The sequence below is a fragment of the Rana temporaria genome, chromosome 2 (genome assembly GCF_905171775.1).
Source record: "Rana temporaria chromosome 2, aRanTem1.1, whole genome shotgun sequence".
Lineage (NCBI taxonomy): Eukaryota > Metazoa > Chordata > Amphibia > Anura > Ranidae > Rana > Rana temporaria.
Window position 1 is genome coordinate 426,949,064 of NC_053490.1, and position 25,806 is coordinate 426,974,869.

At 39.6% G+C, this 25,806-nt stretch overlaps 1 protein-coding gene across 1 annotated transcript in view; it reads left to right on the top strand.

Annotated features, from left to right (window-relative positions):
- Window positions 1–24,948, top strand: part of PTCHD1 (patched domain containing 1) — a 257,228-nt gene extending 232,280 nt beyond the window's left edge. The window contains exon 3 of the mRNA XM_040338253.1: window positions 22,092–24,948. Coding sequence (XP_040194187.1) covers window positions 22,092–23,746 — 1,655 coding nt within the window. The 3' untranslated portion in view covers window positions 23,747–24,948. The remainder of the gene's footprint in view (window positions 1–22,091) is intronic.
- Window positions 24,949–25,806: the final 858 nt, after the last annotated feature.

The following is a 25,806-nucleotide window of genomic DNA, read 5'->3' on the forward strand; positions in this document are numbered from 1 at the left end:
TGCTTCTGAGGATCAGTTCCAAAGTTAGAACCAGAGATACGATGGCTTACGCCGGAGTATCTCTTTTGTGGATATGGCCCTGAATACCTTTACTGCTATATTTTTCAGCTGCATGGAGGTGACAGTCACCTAGTATAAAATGTGTTACTATGGGATTTTTTACACACTTCTATGCCAAAAAATCACATTTGTTTAGCAGGGGAAACTACAACAAAATACAACTTTGTCACTGGGTAATGTTAGTACCCATCTTTACCGCTGCCCATTACTCTGATATTCACTTTGCTGTCACATTGGAGACTTCCAGATTAATCAGCTGCCAAATCCCCTACTATGCCTTGTTCCTTCTACTGGCCCCTACATCATTACAGGACACCTATACAAAAATCCATCATTACATGTCATTGGGCCTCTTTTGAAATCTGTTGATACATTCACACATCTCCTCCTCTTACACACTTAATTCAAAGACAGAAGAAACAGCATTGACAGCTGAGTCAATAGAACTTCATTACAAGCTGTAGACGTGACAATGAACTAAAGCTTTTTAAACTATATTGCACAAAGCTCAGCATACAATACAGGTGGTTTTCCTGCACTAGATTTTATCCAAGCAGTCATTTGGCAGGCACACCGCTTGTTATTTTTTTTCTGGGTGAAAGTCTATATATGAAAATATTATGGCACAGCCATGTAAACATATGAAAACACAAAAACAAAAAGGCAGCGCTCGATGGAGTTGACATAAAACTTTATAGTCTTGTAAAGGGTAAAATAACATAGGTGTAGCACATGGCAATAAACACTTTAAATGCACACAATAATAATGGTAGTAATTGTGGTATAAATAGTAAAAGATAATTGTAAAAGCAACACCAATGCCACTACGGAGTCAAAGATGGAAAGAGTTAACATCAAATCTAAGGTCCTCAGAGTAACTAGTCATAACTTCAACAAGGTAACCATTGAAATCCAGGTAGAAAAAGGAAATGCGGTATGATGGCTCTTGTGTACCTGCTGTGATTAACGTCCCTGATGCTCAACTAGAGATGTAGTTGGGAGCGTGGTTTAGGGGTCCCAAAGATGGTAACTGCATGTATAACGACGGGAGGCTGGCAGGCTGAACCTGTGCTGGAAGCCAATAGATGTTACTGCTCCTAGGCAGGAATCTCTGTGACAATCGCGCAGCAAAGCAAGAGACATGGAGGGCAATGGCCTGGCCAATGAGGGGCAGGGCACACTCCGATGACGTTAGCGAGGAACGACAAGGCAGCCAATGGAAATCCAGGTGCACTGTATGGTGTCAGCGGTGGCATAGGTGTAACCATGGTGGTGGAATGGAGGGGATGCAAACAGAACTCAGACGATAGTGGCAATTGGATTAGATCGAGAGGAAGGCCGTGACTGACATGTTTCGTGTTACTACGCTTTATCAATGGACTTTGATAAAGCGCAGTAATGCAAAATATGTCATACAGTGCGTCTGGCTTTTTCAAAACTCGCTGTTAATGCTGCTTCTATGCAAACTGAAGCCATGTAAAACAAGTCTAGAGTAACAATATTTGTCTGAAATAAGGGTCTGGTGTTATTCCAATGTAAATGTATCTCCCTATCTTTTTTAACTTATTGCTGTAAGGCTGGATTCACACTATACTACACAACAGCAGTACGACTTTCATCCTACTTTGCTCTACGACATCGGTCCTACATTGATCCTACATCCATCCGACTTTCATGAACAGGATACTACTTTGATCTGACTTTGTGATAGTCTGACTTGGTCTTTGACCAATCAAAACTATCCCAGAGTGAGATAAATTCCTTTTACTGCTGCTGCTGCTTGTAATCACAATGTCGGATGTCAAAAGTCGGATGGTAAGGACAAGGATCCTACTTTGATCCGACTTCAATGATATTCAATGGGCTGAAGGAGGATAAAAGTCGGACCAAAGTAGTACAGGGAGCATTTTCAAAGTCGGACCGACATGTGTCGGACCAGTTAAGACAGCTCTCATAGGGAAACATTGATGTTTCACACGTCATGCGACATGAGCTCCCAATGTTGGAGCATTTGTCAGACCAGTGTGAATCCGGCCTAAGGAACAATAAGGGTCAAATTACACCTGTGTATGCCTTGACATGTGCATTTTGATGTGTTGTTTTACAGTAGCTTCCATTTACTTTGAATTGATCCTTAACACAAAACAAAGCACCTGAAATATATTTGTTTAACATAGCTCATCACAGTACATCTGTGCATTTTGATGCAATGTGGCACAGGAACATTTGTTTTTTTTTGCATATGTGCAATTCATTTCAGAATAATTGACAGAATGCCTGGGAAAGCAGCATAACATGCATACTATATATTGCATGTTCATTTATTTTGCTATAACAGGCATGAATGTGAACCAAGATATGGAACCCATTCAGAACCCATGAATAAGCACTCTGCTTCAACTCATTGGGTGATATATACAATTTTGCTAGCTTTGATTTATAACTCGGCAACAGATACAGCAACTAAATGATAACAATTACAGAAATACACAGTTCACTATATGCAATGAAAAACAACTGTAGGCAAGCTGCAAATAAGGCAAGTCAAGCCTTAACGCTGAGCTCAAGCTAATTGGCAATTTTCTTGGCAGCTTTAAGTCTAGCGAAAATCCTAAGAAGCCTTGGCAGGCTATATGTAGCCTCCAGAGTGAAGTCATATTTTGGGTTCTAAATAAAACCTTCAAAAGATAGCAAAATAAAAGGTGCTTTAAAGATTTCAGTGTATGAGTCTAAAAAGAGGATAGTGAAATATACTGTAATATTTTTAAGCTTTAAGCAAAAAACAAAACAAAAAAAATTGGCATATTTGTATTCATTGATACATCATTAATATCTTTTTTTTTTTCAAATACAAGCAGTGAAGGTAAATCTATCCCCTATTTTGTAGACGCTATAACTTTTGCACAAACCATTAAATATTATTATTGCAATTTTTATTATCAAAAATATGTATAAAAATATATATCGGCCTTAACTGAGAAAAAAACGTTTTTTTTTTTAAATTGGGGATATTTATTATAGCAAAAAGTACAAAATATTGTTTTTTTTCTAAATAGTCGCTGTTTTTTTGTTTATAGCGCGAAAAATAAAAAAACACAGAGAAGATCAAATACCACCAAAATAAAGCTCTATTTGTGGGAAAAGGGGATGTAAATTTTTTTGGGTACAACATTACAGGACTGCGACGGAGTGCTGTATCGCAAAAAATTGCCTGGTCATTAAGCAGCCAAATCTTTCCCGGGGCTGGAGTGGTTAAAACATGGAGCTAGGTAATGGTGCACACACACACACAGAGGAGGTTGTAAGGGAGTTAATGTGCAAGTCACATTCAATGGAAGTATGGAGATGAAAGGGTTAATGTGCAGATGCACAGGGTAAAGAATAAGAATGGGATAATATACGGATCACAAAGAAACATGGCTGAGAGTCAATGTTTTTTCTGCTGCTATGACTTGTACAGTGCTCAGGAACTGATGAATGAGTCATTAATTCATTAGTACCTGCTTCTTTCTCTTCCTTTGTTGTAGGAGGAAGTGGTGGGCTCACAGATATAAACACTACACTGTGAGCACTGTGATTGCATAGCTCCCAACTGTCCCTGATTTAGAGTGACTGTTCCTGATTTGGAGCAATGTCCCTCTGTTCCTCATTCCTTCTCATGTGTCCCTCATTTTGGTCTGATCCATACAGTTGTATATAAAATGCACTTTTTATCTATCAAAACATGTTTCCCAGTGCCAAATCTTTCATCTGATTTCTAAATTGCTGCATTTGTAAATTCCAACATCCAATATAAAGGAATAGTAGTGGTAAAAAAGCACTTGTGGGTTTAACCAATCTTGTTTTTTGTGTACAATTCTCCTTTAAGGGGGAGTGGCAGAAGGTGTGTCCTATGCTTACATACGTTTGCTGATAGGTGTCCCTTATTCCCATCTCAAAAAGTTGGGAGGTATGTGATTGGTCTCTCTTCCACTCCACATATCTGTACCTAATCTATATTTTGTATTAAAAAATGTCTGACTAAAAGTTTAAGATATTTACCTAAAACTCTGATCACATGACATGTCACGTCCCAGGTGTTCTTTCATCTACTCTGTAGTGTACATGGGTGCTGCCCATTGTCTTTTTTGGGCAAGAGTTCCATAGCTAGGGTTTAAAAGACACATGAGGAAATTTATTAAAACTGGTGCACACAGAATCTGGTGTAGCTGTTCATAGTAACCAATCAGCTTCTAACTATAGCTTGTATAACCACTTCAGCCACAGAGGTTTTACCCCCTTAATGACCATGCCATGTTTTGCGATACAGCACTGCGTTACTTTAACTGACAATTGTGCAGTTGTGTAACGCTATACCCAAACAAAATTATGTCCTTTGTTCCCACAAATAGAACTTCTTTTGGTGGTATTTGATCACCTCTGCATTTTTGACACTTTTTTGGGAACCAGTGACATTATTACAGTGATCAGTTCTAAAAATATGCAGTTACTGTACTAATGACACTTGCAGGGAAGGGGTTAACATCAGGGCGATCAAAGGGTTAAGTGTGTCCCTAGGGGAGCTTGTTAACTGTGTGGGGGATAGTCTGACTGGGTGTAGACAGAGGTCAGTACTCCTGCTTAGCAGGCACACAAGATCTGTATCTTCTCCACTGTTAGAATGGCGATCTGCCTTGTTTACATAGGTAGATCGTCATTTTGCCTCTCTGGAAAATTATTGTGGGTGGCCTGATGTCCCCCGGACCCATTGATTGGCTCCTCCTCTGTCTAATCAGCGTGCATGCCCCTCCAGTTTCTATTGCACAAAATGACGTACAGGTACGTTGTTTTGTGCAATACAGCCGAACTGCTGCAGTACATCCGTGGTAGGCGGTTGGGAAGTAGTTAAGTAAGCTTTGCCAATAAAACATAGAAGCTGATTGGTTACTATGCACAGCTGCACCAGTTTAAGTAAATCTCTCCCACAACTTTGTACTTTGTTCCCCTTAAAAATTCATTGTAGTAAAAACTAATAGTCAGCCTCAGGTACCTATTTTTTTACTACGCGCCTGTCAAGATTTTGTAAATTTTCTTTAGAGATTCTTAAGGTTAGATATTCTGAGAAAGACTTACCTCTGCTGACAGCCACCGAGAGACTCAATTTCCCACAGATGTTTTCTTCCTCATGCTTAAACTGCCTCAATTTGTACTGGCTATTTTGAACAAACTGTTGTTTTCAAAAAGGTGGGTGGAAGTGGAGGCGAGGTCTGGTTGTGAAGCTCCCATTTATCTAGAGAATATTTGCTGTACAAAATAAATTAAAATGTATATTTATTTTAGGTTTTTAAAAAGAATCGGTCTCTGATCACTTCGTGATTAGATATTGCACAAATATAAATGCGTAATAAAAACTTTTAAACAGCAGTTCAAAGAAAATTGGCAATGACGTAAAATATAAAAAATTGCCCATATAAATGTAAATATATTGCACTTCAAGGCATCATTTCGTAATAAATAAATAACAGCAACAACATAATAGCCTTTATGATGCAGAAGCTATAATATGCCATTAAATGCGTCCTGAGGCTGTATAAACAGATATTAGCATTTGCAATGGTTGTGAAATAACTGATAATCAGTATAAAATTGGAGCATCTTTTTTCATTGCCTAAAGATACACTTTCTATTCTGAACTGGCTAAATGTATTATTCTTATGACTCATTCTTACTCTTTGTAAATAGAGCCCTGCTGAAAACCTGACTTTTAGTTTTATTAATGTGATTTAATATAGAAAGGAATGTCCTTCAAAAACACCATGGCACAATTCCGGAGATGTACAGGTGGATTGGTGACTTAGATGTTGTGAAATTCACCTGGTTAAGCAGGCGCAGGTGGGCAAGTTATGGCATGCACTTGGAGAAATATGGTGTTAATGTTTGTTTTAAATAAACTTGAGAAGAGCAATGTTTCTATTTTGATTGCCTGCTATGACCCAATTGAGGAGATTTCACCTTACGTCTAATTCCTGTGACAGAAGCATGAAATTAGTGGCGCATTTGTCACAGGAAGTCATAGACAGTACTAATAAACTCACAGAGATTATAACCCTTTTCTATTTTACTGAAAAAAAAAATGGTACAGTGTGTCTCCCTATACTTCCTGTCCCAACAGGAAGTAGGGATGAATCTTCCCAAATAGATCGCAAAGAAAACTTGGCAGAGGTTTTGGACCTGCCCCATTCTTTCAAAAACAAAACTTTTGGCTTGTGCTGGAGATTTTACTGACCTTGGATATAGATGCCTAAAAGAAAAGAAACCTTAATTGTGGTGAGACGTAAGGATTCAAGTGGTAAAGCAAGAATAGGGTGATAGAATTATTTATAACTTAACAAACATATCTGTGGTTTTAGATAAGGATTAACAGGAAAACATCTAAAAAGTATTCCACCTGCTGGCTAAACATGAGACTAAAGAAAAATCATTTGTATGTATCTGGAAAAATATTTTTAAGATATTCCACTTTTGTAAGTTGGCACAAAATGTTGTCATTCTGTCTTTGCTTTCCTCCCTGAGTTTTTAAGGATAAAGTTTATCTTTACTGGGCTGTAATAGAATTTTAATTTTCAATGATAGACTCAGTATCCCTGGATTATAGTCAGTCTCTTGAATAAGTGGGGACTTTTTAATACACTTCCTGCCTGATACTAAAGGTGTTACATTTCAAATATATTTTGCAGAACTCATAGTTAATCATCCTTTAGATGTCAAAAGTACTACATACTTAGTAATAAATTAAATGATTAAGTTCCTGTTTTATAGACTTTGCAGGTGAGGAGATACAAGTAAAGGTCAACCTGTTTTTATTAACAGCATTATAAATGTAACAGTGATAGTTACCCTGCTGGGATCTGAATATATCTATTTAGAGTGTAATTAATAATGAATTGTCAGTTTATGGTTACATATTTGTATGCTATAATAGCAGGTAAAAATAGTATGACCTTAACACCCTGAGTATATATAATTAAGAAATATGTAACAAAGTCAGCTACTGATAAAATCTTTGTACATCATTATAATTATAGATTATGAAAAATAAAATACATAAAAAGGAAAACATATAAAAAGCAGGAAAAGTATACTGTGAAGATCTTTAACAAAACTAAAAATGTAAGTATACAAACAGAGGAGTAAAGCAGCAACTCTATCATGAGATATTCAACACAGTATTATATAGTACTACAAATTGAATTAGTGATATATACCTATATAGCATGTAATTAAATAAAAATGCAGAAAATCCAAAGTCCATAGGAACTCTTTGTGATTTTTAAATAATTTTAGGTGTTTGTAAAATAGGAGAATTTTATTAATTATGAGAAATCTAAGTTATTATTTTTATGTTCCAATTATGTTTTAGAACTGCATATAATTATTTGGAGTAGATACAGTATCTCACAAAAGTGAGCACACCCCTCACATTTTTGTAATTTTTTATTATACCCTTTCATGTGACAACACTGAAGAAATTACACTTTGTTACAATGTAAAGTCGTAAATGTACAGCTTGTATAACAGTGTAAATTAGTTGTCCCCTCAAAATAACTCAATACACAGCCATTAATGTCTAAACCGCTGGCAACAAAAGTGAGTACACCCCTAAGTGAAAATGTCCAAATTGGGCCCAAAGTGTCAATATTTTGTGTGGCCACCATTATTTTCCAGCACTACCTTAACCCTCTTGGGCATGGAGTTCACCAGAGATTCCCAGGTTGCCACTAGAGTATTCTTCCACACCTTCATGATGGCATCACGGAGCTGGTGGATGTTAGAGACCTTGCGCTTCTCTACCTTACGTGTGAGGATTCCCCACAGATGCTCAATAGGGTTTAGGTCTGGAGACATGCTTGGCCAGTCCATCACCTTTATCCGCAGCTTCTTTATCAAGGCAATGGTCGTCTTGGATGTGTGCTTGGGGTCATTATCATGTTGGAATACTGCCCTGTGGTCCAGTCTCTAAAGAGAGGGGATCATGTTCTGCTTCAGTATGTCACAGTACATGTTGGCATTCATGGTTCCCTCAATGAACTGTAGCTCCCCAGTGCCGGAAGCACTCATGCAGCCCCAGACCATGACACTCCCACCACCATGCTTGACTGTAGGAAAGACACTGTTATACAAGCTGTATACGCATTACTTTATATTATAGCAAAGTGTAATTTCTTTAGTGTTGTCACATGAAAAGATATAATAAAATATTTACAAAAATGTGAGGGGTGTACTCACTTTTGTGAGATACAGTAGACGGTGAAAAATATTTTATTTGCCCACTAGATGGCCTGTGATTACTGGTACCCATCCTTTTACATCGTATTCGCTTATAATTTTGAGTTCTATTGGAAGGCACTAAGAGACACTAATGCCGCGTACACACGATCAGTCAAACCGTTAAGAACGGTCTGATGGACCGTTTTCATCGGACCAAACCGATTGTGTGTAGGCCCCATCGGTTATTTATCCATAGGATAAAAAAAAGCAATCTTGTTTTAAATTTAACCGATGGATACCTAACCGTTATAAAAAAAACGATCGTTTGTAGGCACGTCCATCAGTTAAAAATCCACGCATGCTCAGAATCAAGTCGACACATGCTTGGAAGCATTGAACTTCATTTTTTTCAGCACGTCGTTGTGTTTTACGTCACCGTGTTCTGACACTATCGCTTTTTTAACTGATGGTGTGTAGGCACGACTGACCATCATTTAGCTTCATCGGTTAACCGACGAAAACGGTCCATCACACCGTTCTCATTGGATGGACCGATCGCGTGTACAGGGCATAAGCCTCTCCATAAAATATAATTTTGCTTGTTAATCTGAATGTGTATGAATAACCATTATTTTCTTGCTGATTTGGCTATCTGGCTTGTTATTTACGGCTTAGAATCCAAGTTGAGGCTTGGCCACGTTAGGTTAATTTCCTATTCAGCTACACTCAAATCGAGGCCTGGCTGTTTTAATTAAGATGGCTGTGACGAGTTCAAACCAAGGCATGGCCATGCCTAGCCACTTTGCAGCTCAGATCAAATCCTGGTTACGCTCCTTATACATAAATGCCGATGGCTCAGCATGATGCCCGTGCCCCTGGCGACGTCACATTGGATGAAATGCGTAAGTCTGAGCTACGGGCTGATGTCATTGCATCTTTGCATTCCTGGAAGTGCGGGTGTTTTTGTTGGTACTGCTAGCAAGGATATTTACTGGATAGCGCTACAGTTTTTAACTGAATGTAAGTGCAACTTTTAGACTTTTAATAAATGATACCTAAGGATTTTGTGTCCCTTAATACACTTTAATGGTTCCCCTTAAATGAGGGTTGAAGTAGCTTCTGGATGAATCGTGATTGGATGATAGTCTTAGACCTGTTTGACATTTCTAGAGATCGAGGGTCATGTATAGCCAGTAAGTGTGCAATCTCTGCATACATGGTGGTTGTTCACATGAGGACGTTATTCTACATTTGGTGACAGATTTACTGTTCCAAAGAGCACTCAAGAGGAGCTTTTCTTCTTTCACAAATACTTCCTATGGACTTTAGATTGTCTGCATTTTTATTTAATTACGTGCTACTGTATATACAGTAGGTATAGAACACTAATTCAATTTAGCACAGCTCTGAATTTGTAGTAATAAAAGTATACTAGCAGGGCCCCAATGTACAGTATATAACAGCCAACGTTTCCACAGATAAGCCAGGGCTTTTGACTATAGAAAACACATAAGTACACCGTAGTTGGTAATGTTATTGGTCCATTTCTGGGTGTGTTTTTTTAAATTATTTCTTTAGGTTTATTTGGTTTTGATTTCCTGTAATCTGGTAGTCAGAGACAGGAAGACATTGTGGGGTAGAAGGTGTGGTGGCAGTAACCAGTTACAAATTGGCATGTCATTACAGTTATTCATTACATTACATGTATTTCATTAAAATGCATTAAATTCATATGCCTAATTTTGATAATCCATTCATTGTGAAGACTAGCAATTATTATCACTATTACTGTTATTTTGTGAACTAATGGAAAAATGCAAAATACAAATGTTTATGCACTCTTAAAGCACAGATCATTTCATTTTCAACACTTATCTTTGAATACTTTTCGGTATGTTTTCATTTATAGACATATTTAAACAGGTTAGATGCTTTACACTTCTTTTCCTAAAAATGTTTGGCTAATTAGCAAATTAGTTGCCATGTGAATATTAAAATGTTAAAATTCATTAAGGAGCGGCAAGATCCAGGATCTCCAGCTACAGCTTAAAAAGCACTATTAATTTTATACTCTGTCACTGTAAGTGAACTATGGAAGATAAAGTAATATTTTTAATTTGAATAGGCAGGATTTTTTTATCAGCAGCACTCAATGTTTTCCAATTCAAGGGACAGCGCTTCGTTTGGCAAATATTACATTTTTCCATAAGTGTCTTTTTTATTTTATTGCTCTGCTATTATCTTTGTTCTCTGTGCGTCTTATGTTTTTCCAAATGCATTCTTAGGAGTTTTGGCACAATATAATTTGATATCTGTCGTACCCACACCTCTTAGTAAATAAGTGATTCTGGCACACCTCTAGAGTGAATGGACATTAATCCAAGATGGTGCTAAATCTCACTTGTTGTTCTAGCTTTTAATATTGCCAGTCAGGTCAAGGATAAGCAACACATTCTGCCCCAAATACTTGCTAAAATACACAGCCCATTACAGCTTTTACCCTTGAACACTGTATTCTACATAATTGACCATATTTCATAATTGCTGACAATTCAGTAATGTCTGCAAAAGGAAAAGAACGGAATGAATACTAAATGCGTGTTCTTTTCTGCAAGGTCAGATCACTGTACTAAACTAGATAAAACAAGTCACTGTATGTTACAGACGTTCCTAAATTGATGATTATGTCCAAGTGCAGAAGTTAGGTAAAATATGTAGATTGTTTTCCCAGAAAACATTTAGACTGATGATACAGACAAGAACATGGTATGAATGCATGTTTGCAATGACTGCCCTAATTGCCTATCAAGCAAAGTAAGTTTCAGAGAGAATGGGATCTAAAACTTGGCATTAATTGCACCAAAATGTGGGCTTGAAGCATTAGGAAACATATAATAACAGATTGTGCCTATAACTGAAGTTATTTAAAGCCCAATTTTAGTGAAACTTTTTTTTTCATGTAGTTGGGAAGGGCTGTCATGAGTTTATTGATAACTGTGGTTTTATCAGAGAGACCTCCCTTTACTTACTGTACTGTTTGACACATGTCACCTGAACACAATAGGAGCTCTAACAATGATATAGCCTGACAAGTGGTGGCTGGTGCTCCATTTTCTTGGCAGGGCAGCCTGCGGCCTCCCTAGCCCCCCATGCTTGCTCGATAGATCACTGCTCCCCCCTGGTCACTTCATCACCTCATCCATCGCCCGCCAGCCCCGCACCTACCCCATCCATGTTGCAGCTTTTTCGGCTTCCCCCTGCATCTCCGAGTCCTGTCAGTCGCTTCTCCTCCAAGGCAATCAGTACTTAGAACTCACAGCCAATCAGGTACTAGAACTCCCAGGCTAATCGGGTCTCAGGACCCACTTCCTGATTGGCCGGAAGGAGAAACAGGAAGACATTAGCAAATATTAATTTGTTAATGTCAAGCAACTGAGTAGGCTCCGGGCACAGTGCTCTGCGCCCGGAGCCCACCCTTTTTTTTATTTTATTTTTTCAATATGTTTATTGAATATTTTCAAAATTTAACAAGGTACATATGGTTATCTGATATCCACATCTTCCGATATACATCCATATATGTCAGAAAAAAAAATGAAAGTCAAAACAATGAACTATTTTGGCAATACATCAACAGCATTTGGGCCAAATAGACCAACATTTGTCAAACTTTCTGCAACCCATAGAATTATAGGCTATAAGTCTTTCAAACGTGTAATTCCTATGGATCCCTGTGGTGATGTCTGATATGTTTATAGCCTTACTGGATTTCCAATTACGTAAAATCATGGAACGAGTTTCTAAAAGTATGTGAATGTGAGTGATGACTGGTCTTAGGTTACAGTGGAATTTGTCTATGTTTAAGTGTAGGAGTGCTAAAGCCAGATCAGGGGGCGCGATTACACCTGTTAAAGATGAAATTAGTTGGAAAACCTGATTCCAAAGGCTTTTATGTTTGGGCAGTGCCATAACATGTGTAATAGGTTCCCTACTTGTCCACATTCTCTCCAGCAGCTAGGTGACGCTCCCGGGAAGAATGTGACTATTCTGAACAGAGTGTAATGCCATCTATTTGCCAGTTTAATTGCCAATTCCCAGTGCTTGACACAATGAGAGGCTTTGTGTATTTCCTTGAAGGTATGTGCCCATTGGTCTTCTGAGAAAGTGGTGCCAAGGTCTACCTCCCATTTTTTCATTGCTGCAGGCTTTGAGAACGTTAGTTTGTCTCAGAACGTGTTATAGAAGAAGGATATGCCTTTGATGTCATGTTTGGCTGTAGAGTAGAAATGCCATATTTTACTCGGAAGGGTTATAATTGGTGGTGGTAATGGTTGTAAGAAGTGAGTGATCCTTAAACATTTGAACAGTTTGTCATTTGTGAGGTGATATTGTGTCATAATTTGGTTAACCGATTTCTGCCTAGTTCCCACATACAATTCTGATATGTGTGTAATGCCCTGGTCTATCAGGTCCTTGACCTTCAACATTGGGATTTTAGCTTCAAGCATCTTCAGTGGTAGTTCAAATTTTGTGTCTTGTACATTTTGCTGGTTTTGTTCTAAAAGGAATCTCCATGCCCTCATGGATGTCCGCATTGTGGGGGATAATGTGGTCATGTCCCATGGTGCCCATCTGTCTGCTAAGAGTAGTAGTTTTAGGTCGTTAGTCGGCGAGATGGCGTTCTAAACGTCTACCCAAAGAGGCATGTCAGTCTCCTGTAACCAGTATTTGAGTTTGTCTAATCTTACCGCCCATAGGTAGTCATAAATATCTACTAGTCCCACCCCACCTACTCGTCTGTGTGATGTTAAATTCTTTCGTGAGCATCTAGCTTTTTTACCGTTCCATATGTATTTCCAACCTAGGTTCGTGAGACTCTTGAGATAATGGTGAGGTATGTGGATCGGCAGTGTGCGTAACATATATAAAATTTGCAGCAGTATCAACATTTTGTAAGCAGATATTCTGCCCATCCACGATATTTCTTTTTTTTTATATATCCCTGAACTGGGCTTCCAGCTTGGCTACTAGCGGGGACAAGTTTGCTCTGGCAAGTGTAGAAGTTTTATTTGTAAGCGTGATGCCTAGGTAGGTGATTCTTCCTGGGCTCCAAGTATAAGGTAATTGCGATTGCAAAATGTTTTTTGTGTGGGGTCTAGGGATTTGGTGAAATTAACTTTATAATAGGATATCTCCCCAAAGGCCGTGAGGATGTTGTGTGCTTCTTTTAAGGATGCAGATGGATTAGACAAGAGCAGTATTACATCGTCTGCAAATTGATTAATGATGTGTTTACCAGAGCCAAACTGAAAGCCCGTAATCAAGGAATTCGACCTAATAGCTTCAGCCAGGGGTTCTATCATTAAGTTGAAGATGGTTGAAGACAAGGGGCAGCATAAAGGGCCAAAATAGCATTCAGAATGGATCCTTGGGAACCGAATTTGTCTAAAACTTTTTCCATATAGGTCCAGTGGACTGTATCAAACGCCTTCTCTGCGTCTATGGATAACAACAGAGAAGGCATTTGAGTTTGTTCAGCATGTTGTATTACGTTAATAATTCTTCTTGTTGCGTCTGAGGTTTGTCTTCCCCTCAAAAAACCCATTTGATCGCGCTGGATAAGTAAAGGAATGATATTCGTTAGTCTCTTGGCCAGAAGTTTTGCGTAGACTTTTGTGTCTGTGTTGAGGAGGGAGATGGGCCTAAAATTAGCCGGTGTATTGGGGTCTTTACCCGGTTTTGGTAGTGTCATTATGTGAGCCCTCAGCATCTCCTGGGGTAGAGAAGCAGAGTCTATGGTTTTATTAAAGACTTTTGACATGTGGGGAGATGGTAATGTTTTAAATGTCTTGAAATATTTGTTAGAGAACCCGTCGGGTCCGGGTGATTTCCTATTAGGGAGTGAGTGTATGATTCTTTCTACTTCCTGGGCCGTAATTGGTGCATTGAGTTCCTCAAGCTGTGACTTAGACAGTGAGGGGAGGTGTATTCTATGAAGGAACGTTTGAATTGTTTCTGCATTTGGTTGAGGGGTATTAGGGTCCTCGTGTAAATTATATAATGAGCTTTAATAATCTGCAAACTAATTAGCTATTTCCTGGGGGTTGGTAACTTTGTGTGAGGAATTTGGGCTTTTTAAGTATGCTATTCTAGTTTTGGTGCGAGCAGCTTTTAGTCTATTCGCTAGGTATTAACCTGCTCTATTGGCATTGGAGTAGTGATTCAGTCTCAGACTTCTCAAATGTTTGTCATATTGTTGTGTCAGAAGTTCCCTCATTTTTTCTCTGAGGGAGTGTAATTTTTTGGCCAGGGGGTGCTGATGGCGATCTTTTATTTTGAGATTCTATATCACGGAGGTCTGTGATAACCTTGTGAAATTGTTGGGTCTGACGTTTTTTTTAGTAGCTCCTAGTTGTATTAGAATGCCTCTCATGAAGGCTTTGTGCGCGTTCCATACAATATATGGATCCTCTACAGATTCTGTGTTTTCAAGAAAGTAGTTGATTAGATGCGTAGAAATGGATTTTTGATAGTGTTGTTCTTGGAGAATTTTAGGATTACAGCTCCAGATGGGGGGTAAGGAGGAGACTCCCCTCTCCGCGATAGACATTGATATAGCGGCATGGTCTGACCATGTAATGTCATGAATTTTTGCTGTTTCCACATTTTGCAATAGCCATTTATCTGTTAAAAACATGTCTATGCGGGAGTATGAACCATGTCTATTTGAGAAAAAGGTGTAGTCTTGTTCATTCGCATGAAGGCACCTCCAAGTGTCAAACAGGTCCTCAGAGTGGATCAGGGGTTGGAGGGCCAAAGTGCCTTTAGTTTTGCCTGAGGAAGTGTCCAGCAATGGATCAGAGGTAATGTTAAAGTCCCCGCATACAAAAAGACTACCAAGTCTCATGGAGTTTGCTTTTTTGAGGACTTTTGTTATGAAGCGGAGTTGGTGTGAGTTTGGGGCATACACTGTGACGATTGTGTATGGTTTGGAGTTAATATCACCAGAAACAATTACGTATCTGCCTCCTTCGTCTAGAACAATGTCCTTGGGTTGGAAGGAAAGTGAGTTTTTAATGGTTAGTAGGACCCCACCACTTTTGCTATTAGAGGTGCAAGCCATATAGACATTTGGGAAGTCTCTATGCGAGCAGTATGGGGAGTTATTCAGTTGGAAATGTGTTTCCTGTATGCAAAGAATGTCCGCCCCTTGTTTGCAGGCTTCTTTTCACATGGAGAATCGCTTTGCGGGGTGATTTAGGCCTCGGGCATTAAGTGATAGAATTTTAATCGTCATTGTGACAGAAACGGTGGTTCATGTATGGTGGCATTGTGCGGGTACCTACTGTTCCTTCGGGGCTTACTCCTGGCAATGGACTGGGGGGGACCCATGTCGTTTTTTTCAAAAGACTTTTATCTGTATTGAAGGGACCCGACAATTCATTACAGACGCGAGTAGTTTTAAATTACTTTTTTTCCTTTGGAAATTTCATTTTGTGCAAGGACTGTTATAAACACAGGAATCATGTGATACTTTACTGGCATACTGTAGACACCCCCAGGTATGAAATTTAAAGGAATATTTCACTTTTATTGTTTCACTTTAAGCATTATTAAAAAAAACTGTTCCCGAAAAAAACTTTGTTTTTAAGCATTGATAAATGTCCCCTGGGCTAGGACCCAGGTCCCCAAACACTTTTTATGACAATAACTTGCATAATAACCTTTAAAATTAGCACTTTGATTTCTCCCATAGACTTTTAAAGGGTGTTCCGCTGCTTTTGAATTTGCCGCAAATACCCAAATTGTTTGCTATTCGGCAAACGGGCGAACAGCCAATGTTCGAGTCGAACTCATGTTCGACCCGAATATAAAACTCATCCCTAATAAACACTGCCCACACTGCTTGGCAGTAGAACGGTGCTCTTAATACTTTCTCTTAATGCATAAAGCCTGGTACACACTGTGAAGGTTTTTTCATGCAACATAGCGTAACTCCACTTTTGTTGCAAAAAAAACATTCCTCTCTGGGTACTCTATATACATTACAGGGGTTTTAACAAACTTTGTTGCAGATTCCTACCTTTTGTTGCGATGATACCTCACATGTGTGGTTTGAACAGCGTTTTCTTTTTTTTATTATTTATATCAGGAAACCGGTCCACAGGGACCACATTTACAAAGTTTTCAACATAATATTGGTACAAATAAAGGTACATGTGTACAGATTATCAAACATCATTAGCATTGATGTGAATGCATCCTTTTTCCAGGTAGACGTTCACCGGGATACAGAGAAGCCATAATGGTGCTTTGGTTTGGACCTCCCCATGGGGTAGAACCCTGATGGGAACTAGTGCAGGGCTTTCTATCATTCCGGTTATCTTGTGTCACTGAATATGGTAAATCAGGATGTCATAGCCCAGTGGGCCCAGTTCCCTTTTGTTTTTTGTTTTTTTTCAAAATATCTAACAGTACCAGAAAGTAGAAGTAAAAAAGAAAAAGGGCGGTGCCCTAAAAAACAGAGAGATAAGTAGAGAAAAGAGGGGGGTAATATAGGGAATCATCCGGGTAAAGGGGGGTATGAGTATGGTTCTCGGCTTTCGCCCACTAAGCAGTTTTTTTGTATTGTATATGGTATACCCTGACCTGGGAGGGCCTCTGTGGTTGTGCGAGGAGTTGTCAGGCTATCGGGACTTCTCCTCTGAGGGCCTGTCCTTCTGCTGAATATTTGAAAATATCCCATAATTGCCATGTTTTGGAGTAGGATTTTGGTACACAAGGAAGATTTGTGTGTGAATTTAAGAATGTTTTTTTTTGCTGGCGGTAAAGTGGCAATTTAGGTCTCTTTCCCACTTAGTAAGGCTCGGAAGCTGGAATTCCCCGGGCGGTGCAATGAGCACATTATATGTCAGTGAAAGTGAGTTTAATAGCTCCCCTGTCTCTGCGCAGAGCTCCTTCAGAATCGTGAGGGGCTGGGTGTTAGCGGTGGGGGGTGGCAAGCTGTTAAGAAAATGGCTAAGTTTAAGAATGTTACAGCGGCCAAACCAAGAGTGTAGGCTGCTGTCCCATTGGTCGAGTAGTTTTTGGATAGTTTTCAGAAGGGGCGGGAAGTGGAACTTGAATAGTTGGGAGAATTTCGGGGGGATGTGTGTACCTAAGTACTTTAGGGCCATGTCAGTCCATTTCAAGTTAAAGCTGGCTTGGAGGTGCGAGAGACGTGGCTGCGAAATGCCTATACCCATTGCTAATGATTTGTTGAAATGTATTTTTAAATTAAGGGCTGTCCGTACATGTCAAATAAGTGTTGCTATTGGCTATATGCAGCAAATTCAGCACTTTGGTGGTATTGTCTCTGGCCTCCCTGGTTGGTTCTAGGGATAAGCTTTATGTTTGAGTCAAACACAAGTTCGACTCGAACATTGGCTTTTCGCCCGTTCGCCGAACAGCGAACAATTCGTGGTGTTCGCGGAAAATTCGAAAAGCCGCGGAACACCCTTTAAAAATCTATGGGAGAAATCAAAAGTGTTAATTTTTATTTATTTTTTTTCCTTTTTTTTATTTTATTTTTCCCTTCCTTCTTTTTTTTCTTTCCCCCTTTTTCATTTTTTTATACTAAGGGTTTTTATTGAAAAATATAAAAAAGTTTACAGCATGGATACAGATAAGGCAATCCTTGAATACAACCAAAAAAGAAAAGTGCATATGCAAGCAGACATACAGCAAGAAGACCAAGGTGTATCGACGATCATGCATAGAATCAAACATATGCTCAAAATCCATGGCAAATAACTATCATGTATACTGTACGGGCAAACTTAAACAAATGAAGCAAAAAATAAAGAAAGAGAGAAGAAAAAAAAAAGATAATAAAGAAAACAAAAACAAAGTCTCAGGTCAATCAGTCAAACGTAACAAAAACCAAGGATTCCATTTAGCATCGTAAATTGGAATAGTATCTTGCAGTGCATGGTGAAATTTCTCAGTTAACATTATTTGGTCCACCCTAGCCAAAACATAGGTTAAATAACTGATCATGTCAGAACGCGGTGATGTAAAACACAACGACGTGCTGAAAAAAATGTTCAATGCTTCCAAGCATGCGTGGGTTTTTAACCGATGGTCGTGCCTACTAACGATCGGTTTTGACCTATCGGTTACCAATCCATAGGTTAATTTTAAAGCAAGTTGGCTTTTTTTTAACCTATGGTTAAATAACCTATGGGACCCACACACAATCGGTTTTGACAGATGAAAACGGTCCTTCAGATCGTTGTCCTCTGGTTAACCTATCGTGTGTACGAGGCCTTAGAGGAGTAAGATACCAACGGGTAAATAATTTAATAGCAGTTTCCCTGATAGAAAGGCAAATAGTACATTTCCTCATGTTCTGCCAGTTAGTCTTCCAGTCTCTATATTCATAATCAAGGCCCAACTCTTGATCCCATTGCATCATGTGTTTCAAAATGGAGCCACTCCCACCCCCCTCCATAGACTTATACAGTGCCGAGATCAAGCCCCTCTGTCTGGGAGAAGCGCTACAGAGGGTTTCAAAGACAGTGTTAGAATCCGAGGGGACATCCGCATAGTGGGTCTGAAAAAAGTGGTGGATCTGCAAATACCTATAGTGCTCCCCCAAGGGAATATCCTTATGGGCACGAAGCTGAGAGAAAGAGACAAATCTGTCCCTGTGGAGAAAATCCGCCAGAGATACCAGCTCACTACCTGTCCACCACCCAAAACAGCCCAGAGCATCAAAAGCCACAGGAAATCTGGGATCCCCCAAAAAGGAGGCCCCAGGAGGGACCTCTGATCTGAGAGCCTGCCAGGAGCGGAACCTCTCCCATAGTCTCAGCTCCTGGGCTGCAATTAATTTCCTTCCCAACAAAACAGATCTGGAGGACCATAGCAGCACCTGCAGGTAGTACGGGCGTACGGAATCCTGTTCAAAAGTGATACAAGGGACCCTAGAATCTTTAATGTTCCACTGAGCTAGTTGCGAGAATCTACTAGCCAAAAAATATAGCCAGATTTGCGAAACTCCCAAACCCCCAGACCTGTATGGTCAATAAAGCACTAGAGAACCTAGGGGGTCTGCCATTCCAAATGAACCTATTCAGGTGGGCCTGCAATTTTAGAAGGACAGTTTTAGAAATGGACAGGGGGAGAGCCCTAAAAAGGTAAAGGAGCTTGGGCAAGATCGTCATCTTAATGGCTGTAGTGAGATTCTATAAGGGAACCACTTCTTAAGGAGTTGTTTCAAGTGAGCAATCAGAGGGAGGTAGTTAAGGCTAAAGAGGTAACTGAAATCTCCCGAGAGTTTCACTCCCAAATAAGAGATGCTAGATTTAGCCCACCAAAACTGAAACAAACTTTTGAGATTCTCCAGCATGGCATGGGAGAAGCCTACTGTTTTGTCGGCTGGAGGTTTGGGCCTGAGAGCTCTGTGGATGCGGTCACAGGTGAAAGCCGCTGCTTCGCTATCAGGGAGAAGTGATCTAAACAATTTAATGGTGGTGGGGATCAGGTCTGTGACTGATGCAGGGATCCCTCTCACCCTGAGATTGTGGCGTCTGTTCCTATTGTCGAGATCTTCGACTTGTGCCTAAATAAGGGAGAAGGCTGTTTGCAGTGATTCATGCTCGATGCTCAGATCGTTATATGCCAGCGACAGTTCATCATGTTTATTCTCCAGCCTGTCAGTTCTGGAGCCTAGGGCTACTATCTCCTGTGACAATGCATGGGAGGTTTGTGAAGCTCAGATTGAAACTTGGAGGCCAGACGGGTGTACATAGCCTCTAAGCTAGCATCTAAATCAGCCTTAGAGAGTGCTGGGGGGTACTCACCACCACCATCAGCGGGTTGGAATTGCCCAGGGGGTTCGGAGGCGACCGACGGAGCTGTAGAATGTGCTTGGGCCTCAGCGCCATTTTGAGCCATGCTGCACTGTTCCCAGGCACGGAGAAGGTAATGTGCGAGCTGCTCCAGTATTTCTTTTTCCTGGATGATGACATGCACAATCGTCTTAGGCATCGGGGGGGTTTTCCTGAAGGGGTGATAACAGCAGTATATAGCCCCCTAAGAGCTGCTATTGTCCCGCCGGGGTGAAGAGCTACGGCTTAAAGCTGCCATCACGCTTGGCGCCACGCATGTGCTCAAAAAAGTGTTAATTTTAAAGGTTAATATGCAAGTTATTGTAATAAAAAGTGTTTGGGGACCCGGGTCCCGCCCCAGGGGATATCAATGCAAAAAAGTTTTTAAAACGGCAGTTTTTTCGGAAGCGATGATTTTAATATTGCTTAAAGTGAAACAATAAAAGTGAAATATTCCTTTAACCACTTAAGATCCGGACCTTTAGGCCGCTAAAGGACCCGGCCAGTTTTTGCGATTCGGCACTGCTTGTCGCTTTAACTGACAATTGCGCGGTCGTACGACGTGGCTCCCAAACAAAATTGGCGTCCTTTTTTCCCCACAAATAGAGCTTTCTTTTGGTGGTATTTGATCACCTCTGCGCAATAAACAAAAATAGAGCGCCAATTTTGAAAAAAAATCAATATTTTGAACTTTTTGCTATAATAAATATCACCCAAAAATATCTAAAAAAAAATTCCCTCAGTTTAGGCCGATACGTATTCTTCTACCTATTTTTGGTAAAAAAAACATCGCAATAAGCGTTTATCGGTAGGTTTGCGCAAAATTTATAGCGTTTACAAAATAGGGCATAGTTTTATTACATTTTTATAAAAAAAATAATAATATTTACTACTAATGGCGGCGATTAGCAATTTTTTTCATGACTGCGACATTATGGTGGACACTTCGGACAATTTTGACACATTTTTGGGACCATTGTCATTTTCACAGCAAAAAATGCATTTAAAATGCATTGTTTACTGTGAAAATTACAATTGCAGTTTGGGAGTTAACCACAAGGGGGCGCTGATGGGGTTATGTATGACCTCATCTGTGTTTCTAACTGTAGGGGGTGTGGCTGTAGGTGTGACATCATCAATTGTGATTCCCTATATAAGGGAACACACGATCGATGACGGCGCCACAGTGAAGAACGGGGAAGCCGTTCTTCAGCTCCGGGAACCGATCGTGGGACTCCAGCGGCGATCGGGTCCGCGAGTCCCACGGCCGCGATCACGGAGCTTCGGACCAGGTCGTGTGCACGCGCCCGTGACCCCACGGCTGGGCTTAAAGGGCAACCTACAGGTACGTTGATGTGCCCAGCCATGCCATTCTGCCGACGTATATCATACCTGGGGGGTGTCTAAAGTATGCATGTAAAGTATTGCATGTTTCCCGTGTTTATAACTATCCCTGCACAAAATGTCATTTCTGAAGGAAAAAAAGTAATTTGAAACTATTCGCGGCTATTCATGAATTGTCGGTCCCAGCAATATAGAGGAAAGTCATTGAAAAAAATTACAGGGGTCCCCTGCCATTTTTTCATTGATTTGTATCTGTATTGTCGGGACCCAAAATTTATTAATAGCGCAAGTAGTTTTAAATGACTTTTTTTTACCTTAAAAAATTAAATTTTTTGCAGGGTCCCCCCAGATTCCATATCAGGCCAGTGAAAAATTCAATATGCTGGTTCTGAAGAAGTCTTGGAACCTGTAAATTAAATTAGTAACAGAGTAAATCACAGGAAATGGGAGAATATGCTAAATCTGAAGTCTAGAGGTCAGACTGTAATCTAAAGCAATAAATATTGCTAGGAAGTGTTATATTGGGAGGATAGCTTATAACGTTGTATTGTTCTTTCTTCTTTTAAGGTCATGGATTATATGGAACATTTGAAATGCTGTCATCTTGGAGGAAGACTAGAGAAGACCAACATGTAAAAGAAAGGACAGCAGTTGTGTATGCAGACACCATGATTTCCTTCTCTCTCACCACTGCCATGTATCTTGTTACCTTTGGGATTGGTGCCAGTCCCTTCACAAACATCGAAGCTGCAAGGATATTTTGCCGCAATTCATGTATAGCAATCTTCTTTAACTACCTCTACATAATATCATTCTATGGCTCTAGCCTTGTGTTTACTGGGTACATTGAAAACAATTACCAGCATAGTATTTTTTGCAGGAAGGTGCCAAAGCCTGAAATTCTACAGGTCAAATCATTGTGGTACAGGTTTCTTATGACTGCAAGATTTAGTGAAGACACAACAGACTCTGAAGAAACAAACTCCTATGAAAGTCACCTTTTGGTTTGCTTCCTTAGACGATATTACTGTGACTGGATAACAAATACATATGTAAAACCTTTTGTAGTTCTCTTTTACCTTGTTTATATTTCCTTTGCCTTAATGGGCTACTTGCAGGTCAATGAAGGGTCTGACCTGAGTAACATAGTTGCAACTGAGACACGGACCATTACATACACTGCAATCCAGCAAAAGTATTTCAGTAACTACAGCCCAGTTATTGGCTTCTACATCTATGAATCTATAGAATACTGGAATACAAGTGTCCAGGAGGATGTTCTTGAATACACCAAGGGATTTGTAAGAATATCATGGTTTGAGAGCTACTTAAACTATCTCAGAAAACTTAATATATCTACTGGATTACCCAAAAAGAATTTCACTGACATATTGAGATACTCTTTTCTGAAAAACCCAAGGTATGCATATTTTTCAGAAGACATTATCATACCCAAGAAATACAACAACGAAGTAGATGTTGTGGCCTCTAGGATGTTTCTGATTGCAAAGACAATGGAAACAAACAGGGAAGAACTCTATGATCTTCTTGAAACTTTAAGGAAACTTTCTCTTACATCCAAAGTAAAATTCATTGTCTTCAATCCCTCCTTTGTCTACATGGACCGATATGCTTCTTCAATTGGAGCTCCATTACAAAACTCCTGTATAAGTGCTTTGTTCCTACTGTTTTTTTCATCATTTCTTGTTGCCAGCTCTATCATCAATATTTGGATAACACTAACTGTGGCCTCTGTAGCATTTGGAGTAATCGGTTTCATGACATTATGGAAGGTTGAGTTAGACTGCATATCTGTACTTTGCCTAATCTATGGGATTAACTACACCATAGACAACTGTGCACCACTAATATCAACATTTATCTTGGGTAAAGAATTTACTAGGACTAAATGGGTGAAAAATTCATTAGAATTGCATGGGGTAGCCATTTTACAGAGCTACCTCTGTTACACTGTTGGTCTGATCCCTCTTGCAGCTGTGCCTTCAAATCTGACCCGTACACTGTTCAGGTGCTTGTTTTTGATAGCATTTGTCACATTCTTTCACTGCTTTGCAATTTTGCCAGTTATGCTGACTTTTGTTCCACCCTCAAAGAAGAAGAGGAAAGAAAAGAAAACCCAGGAAAACCGTGAAGAGATAGAATGTGTTGAAATGGTGGACCTAGACAGCACTAGAGTGGTTGACCAAATAACAACTGTTTGATTTTTTTTAATTTTTTTTGCATTTTCTAAGTTTCACCCTAGGTCTTACTAAGGGAATGTTTTGATGGAACTTCTTTGAGACACAATTATCCAATACAACCCATTCAATGGATGATACAAAAAAAAAGAACTTTTAGCCTCAGTACAAAGAAAAGATAAACATAAAGCTGAATTACAGTGGTTTAGGAATTGGTTATATGGTGGTAGAATATTCCAAATGTTAGATAAATCTTAGAACAGTTTATTATTTTGGTTCAAATGTTCATATGTTTAGATAAAAAAAAAAACAGTGCCCTCTCTCACTCACGTGTACACATCCTACCACCTTCCTCTACCCACTCTCTTGGTTGAGCCTTCTCTCTCTCCCTTCCCCACTTCTATTTCTCTCTTATATCCTCATTTTCGTTATATGTTTTCTCTCCACTAATCCCTGGAGCTGATTCATAAAGGAACTGTTGGCCTATAGCTACAAGCCCAGTTTCAGCTATTTTCTATCAAATGGGTAATCTAACTTGATGGACAACTTAATTGCTTGTCCCCAAGCTATTTATCCATCCTTCCTCCCTTTCTCGTTCTTTTTCTCTTTCTCTTTCTCACTTCCAACACAAGCACATATAAACAAGTGGTTTCAATTGCTTACACACTGTAAAAGAAAATCGCTTTGACACATTTTGTCCAACTCTCTGTTTTATATTCTTTTAGAGTAAAGTCAATAAATAGAATTAAAATGAGACTGCAACATTCTTAAAGTAATTTGTATTAATTGTTTAAGCAGGAAATGCTATTTCAATGCTGCTCATAAGGCTGTTACTGTTGCTGAGTCCAAACGCCTACAAAGGTCAGCTGTTCATAAAGAGTTAGTTCAATGTTCTCATACACATTCCAGCATTTTTGTAGATTTATAGATCTTAGCTTATCCCTTTACTACATAAATCCGCTTTTCGAGCCTTGTGTTTAAATTTTGCTTTTTTTAAGCTGTTATATATATTTTTTGATATAAAACAAAATATGCAGCATTGTAGTGTCGATTAAAACACATTATTAAATAAAAACTGCATTGTAGTATTATTGTACAGCACGCACATTTATAAGTTAGGACAGTTTATGGCAAATCTTTGTAACTTAAAGTGGAGATCCAACCACAATTAGTATTTTTTAAATGTATGTCCTTTCATCATGCGTTTTTATAATATAAATCCGGTCACTTACTATTTTACAAGCCGCTGCCGATCCGCATAGATATTAAAAAAATATAATTTATAAAACTATGTCTACACCGTTGTCATTTTGCTTGTGGGCATTGTGAAGCCTACAAGCACTTAGGGCCAGATCCACAGCCAGCGGGTGTAACTTAAATATTCAGATTTAAGTTACACCGCCGGAAAATTTCTACCTAAGTGCCCGATCCACAAAGCACTTACCTAGAAATTTTCTGCGGTGTAACTTAAATCCGGCCAGCGCAAGGCGTGCCCAATCTAATGGGGCGAGTCCCATTTAAATTAGGCGCGCTCCCGCGCCGGACGTACTGCGCATGCTCCCGACGCGATTTTCCCGACGTGCATTTCGCGAAATTACGTTACGCCGAGTTTTGTGAATTGCGCCGGGTAAAAAAAGTTGCGTCGGGAAAAAAAAGAGATGCGGCGGGAAAAAAAAAATAAAAAAAAAATTTGACAGCGTCGCGGGAAAGAAGGGTCTACTTTTACATGGTGTACTAACTTTACACTTTGTAAAAGCAGCCCTAATTTTGCGACGGCAAACTGATACTTACGGAGAAAAAACGAAGCGTAAAAGCTTCGTGGATCTCCGTAAGTGCTAATTTGCATACCCGACGCTGGATTTCGACGAGAAATGCCCCCAGCGACGGCTGCGGTACTGCATCCTAAGATCCGACAGTGTAAGTCCCTTACACATGTCGGATCTTCTGCCTATCTATGAGAAACTGATTCTGTGGATCAGTTCCATAGATAGAAACAGGGATACGACGGCGTATCAGTAGATACGCCGGCGTATCCCTTTTGTGGATCAGGCCCTTACTTCTTGGAAGTCTTGGATGGGGACACA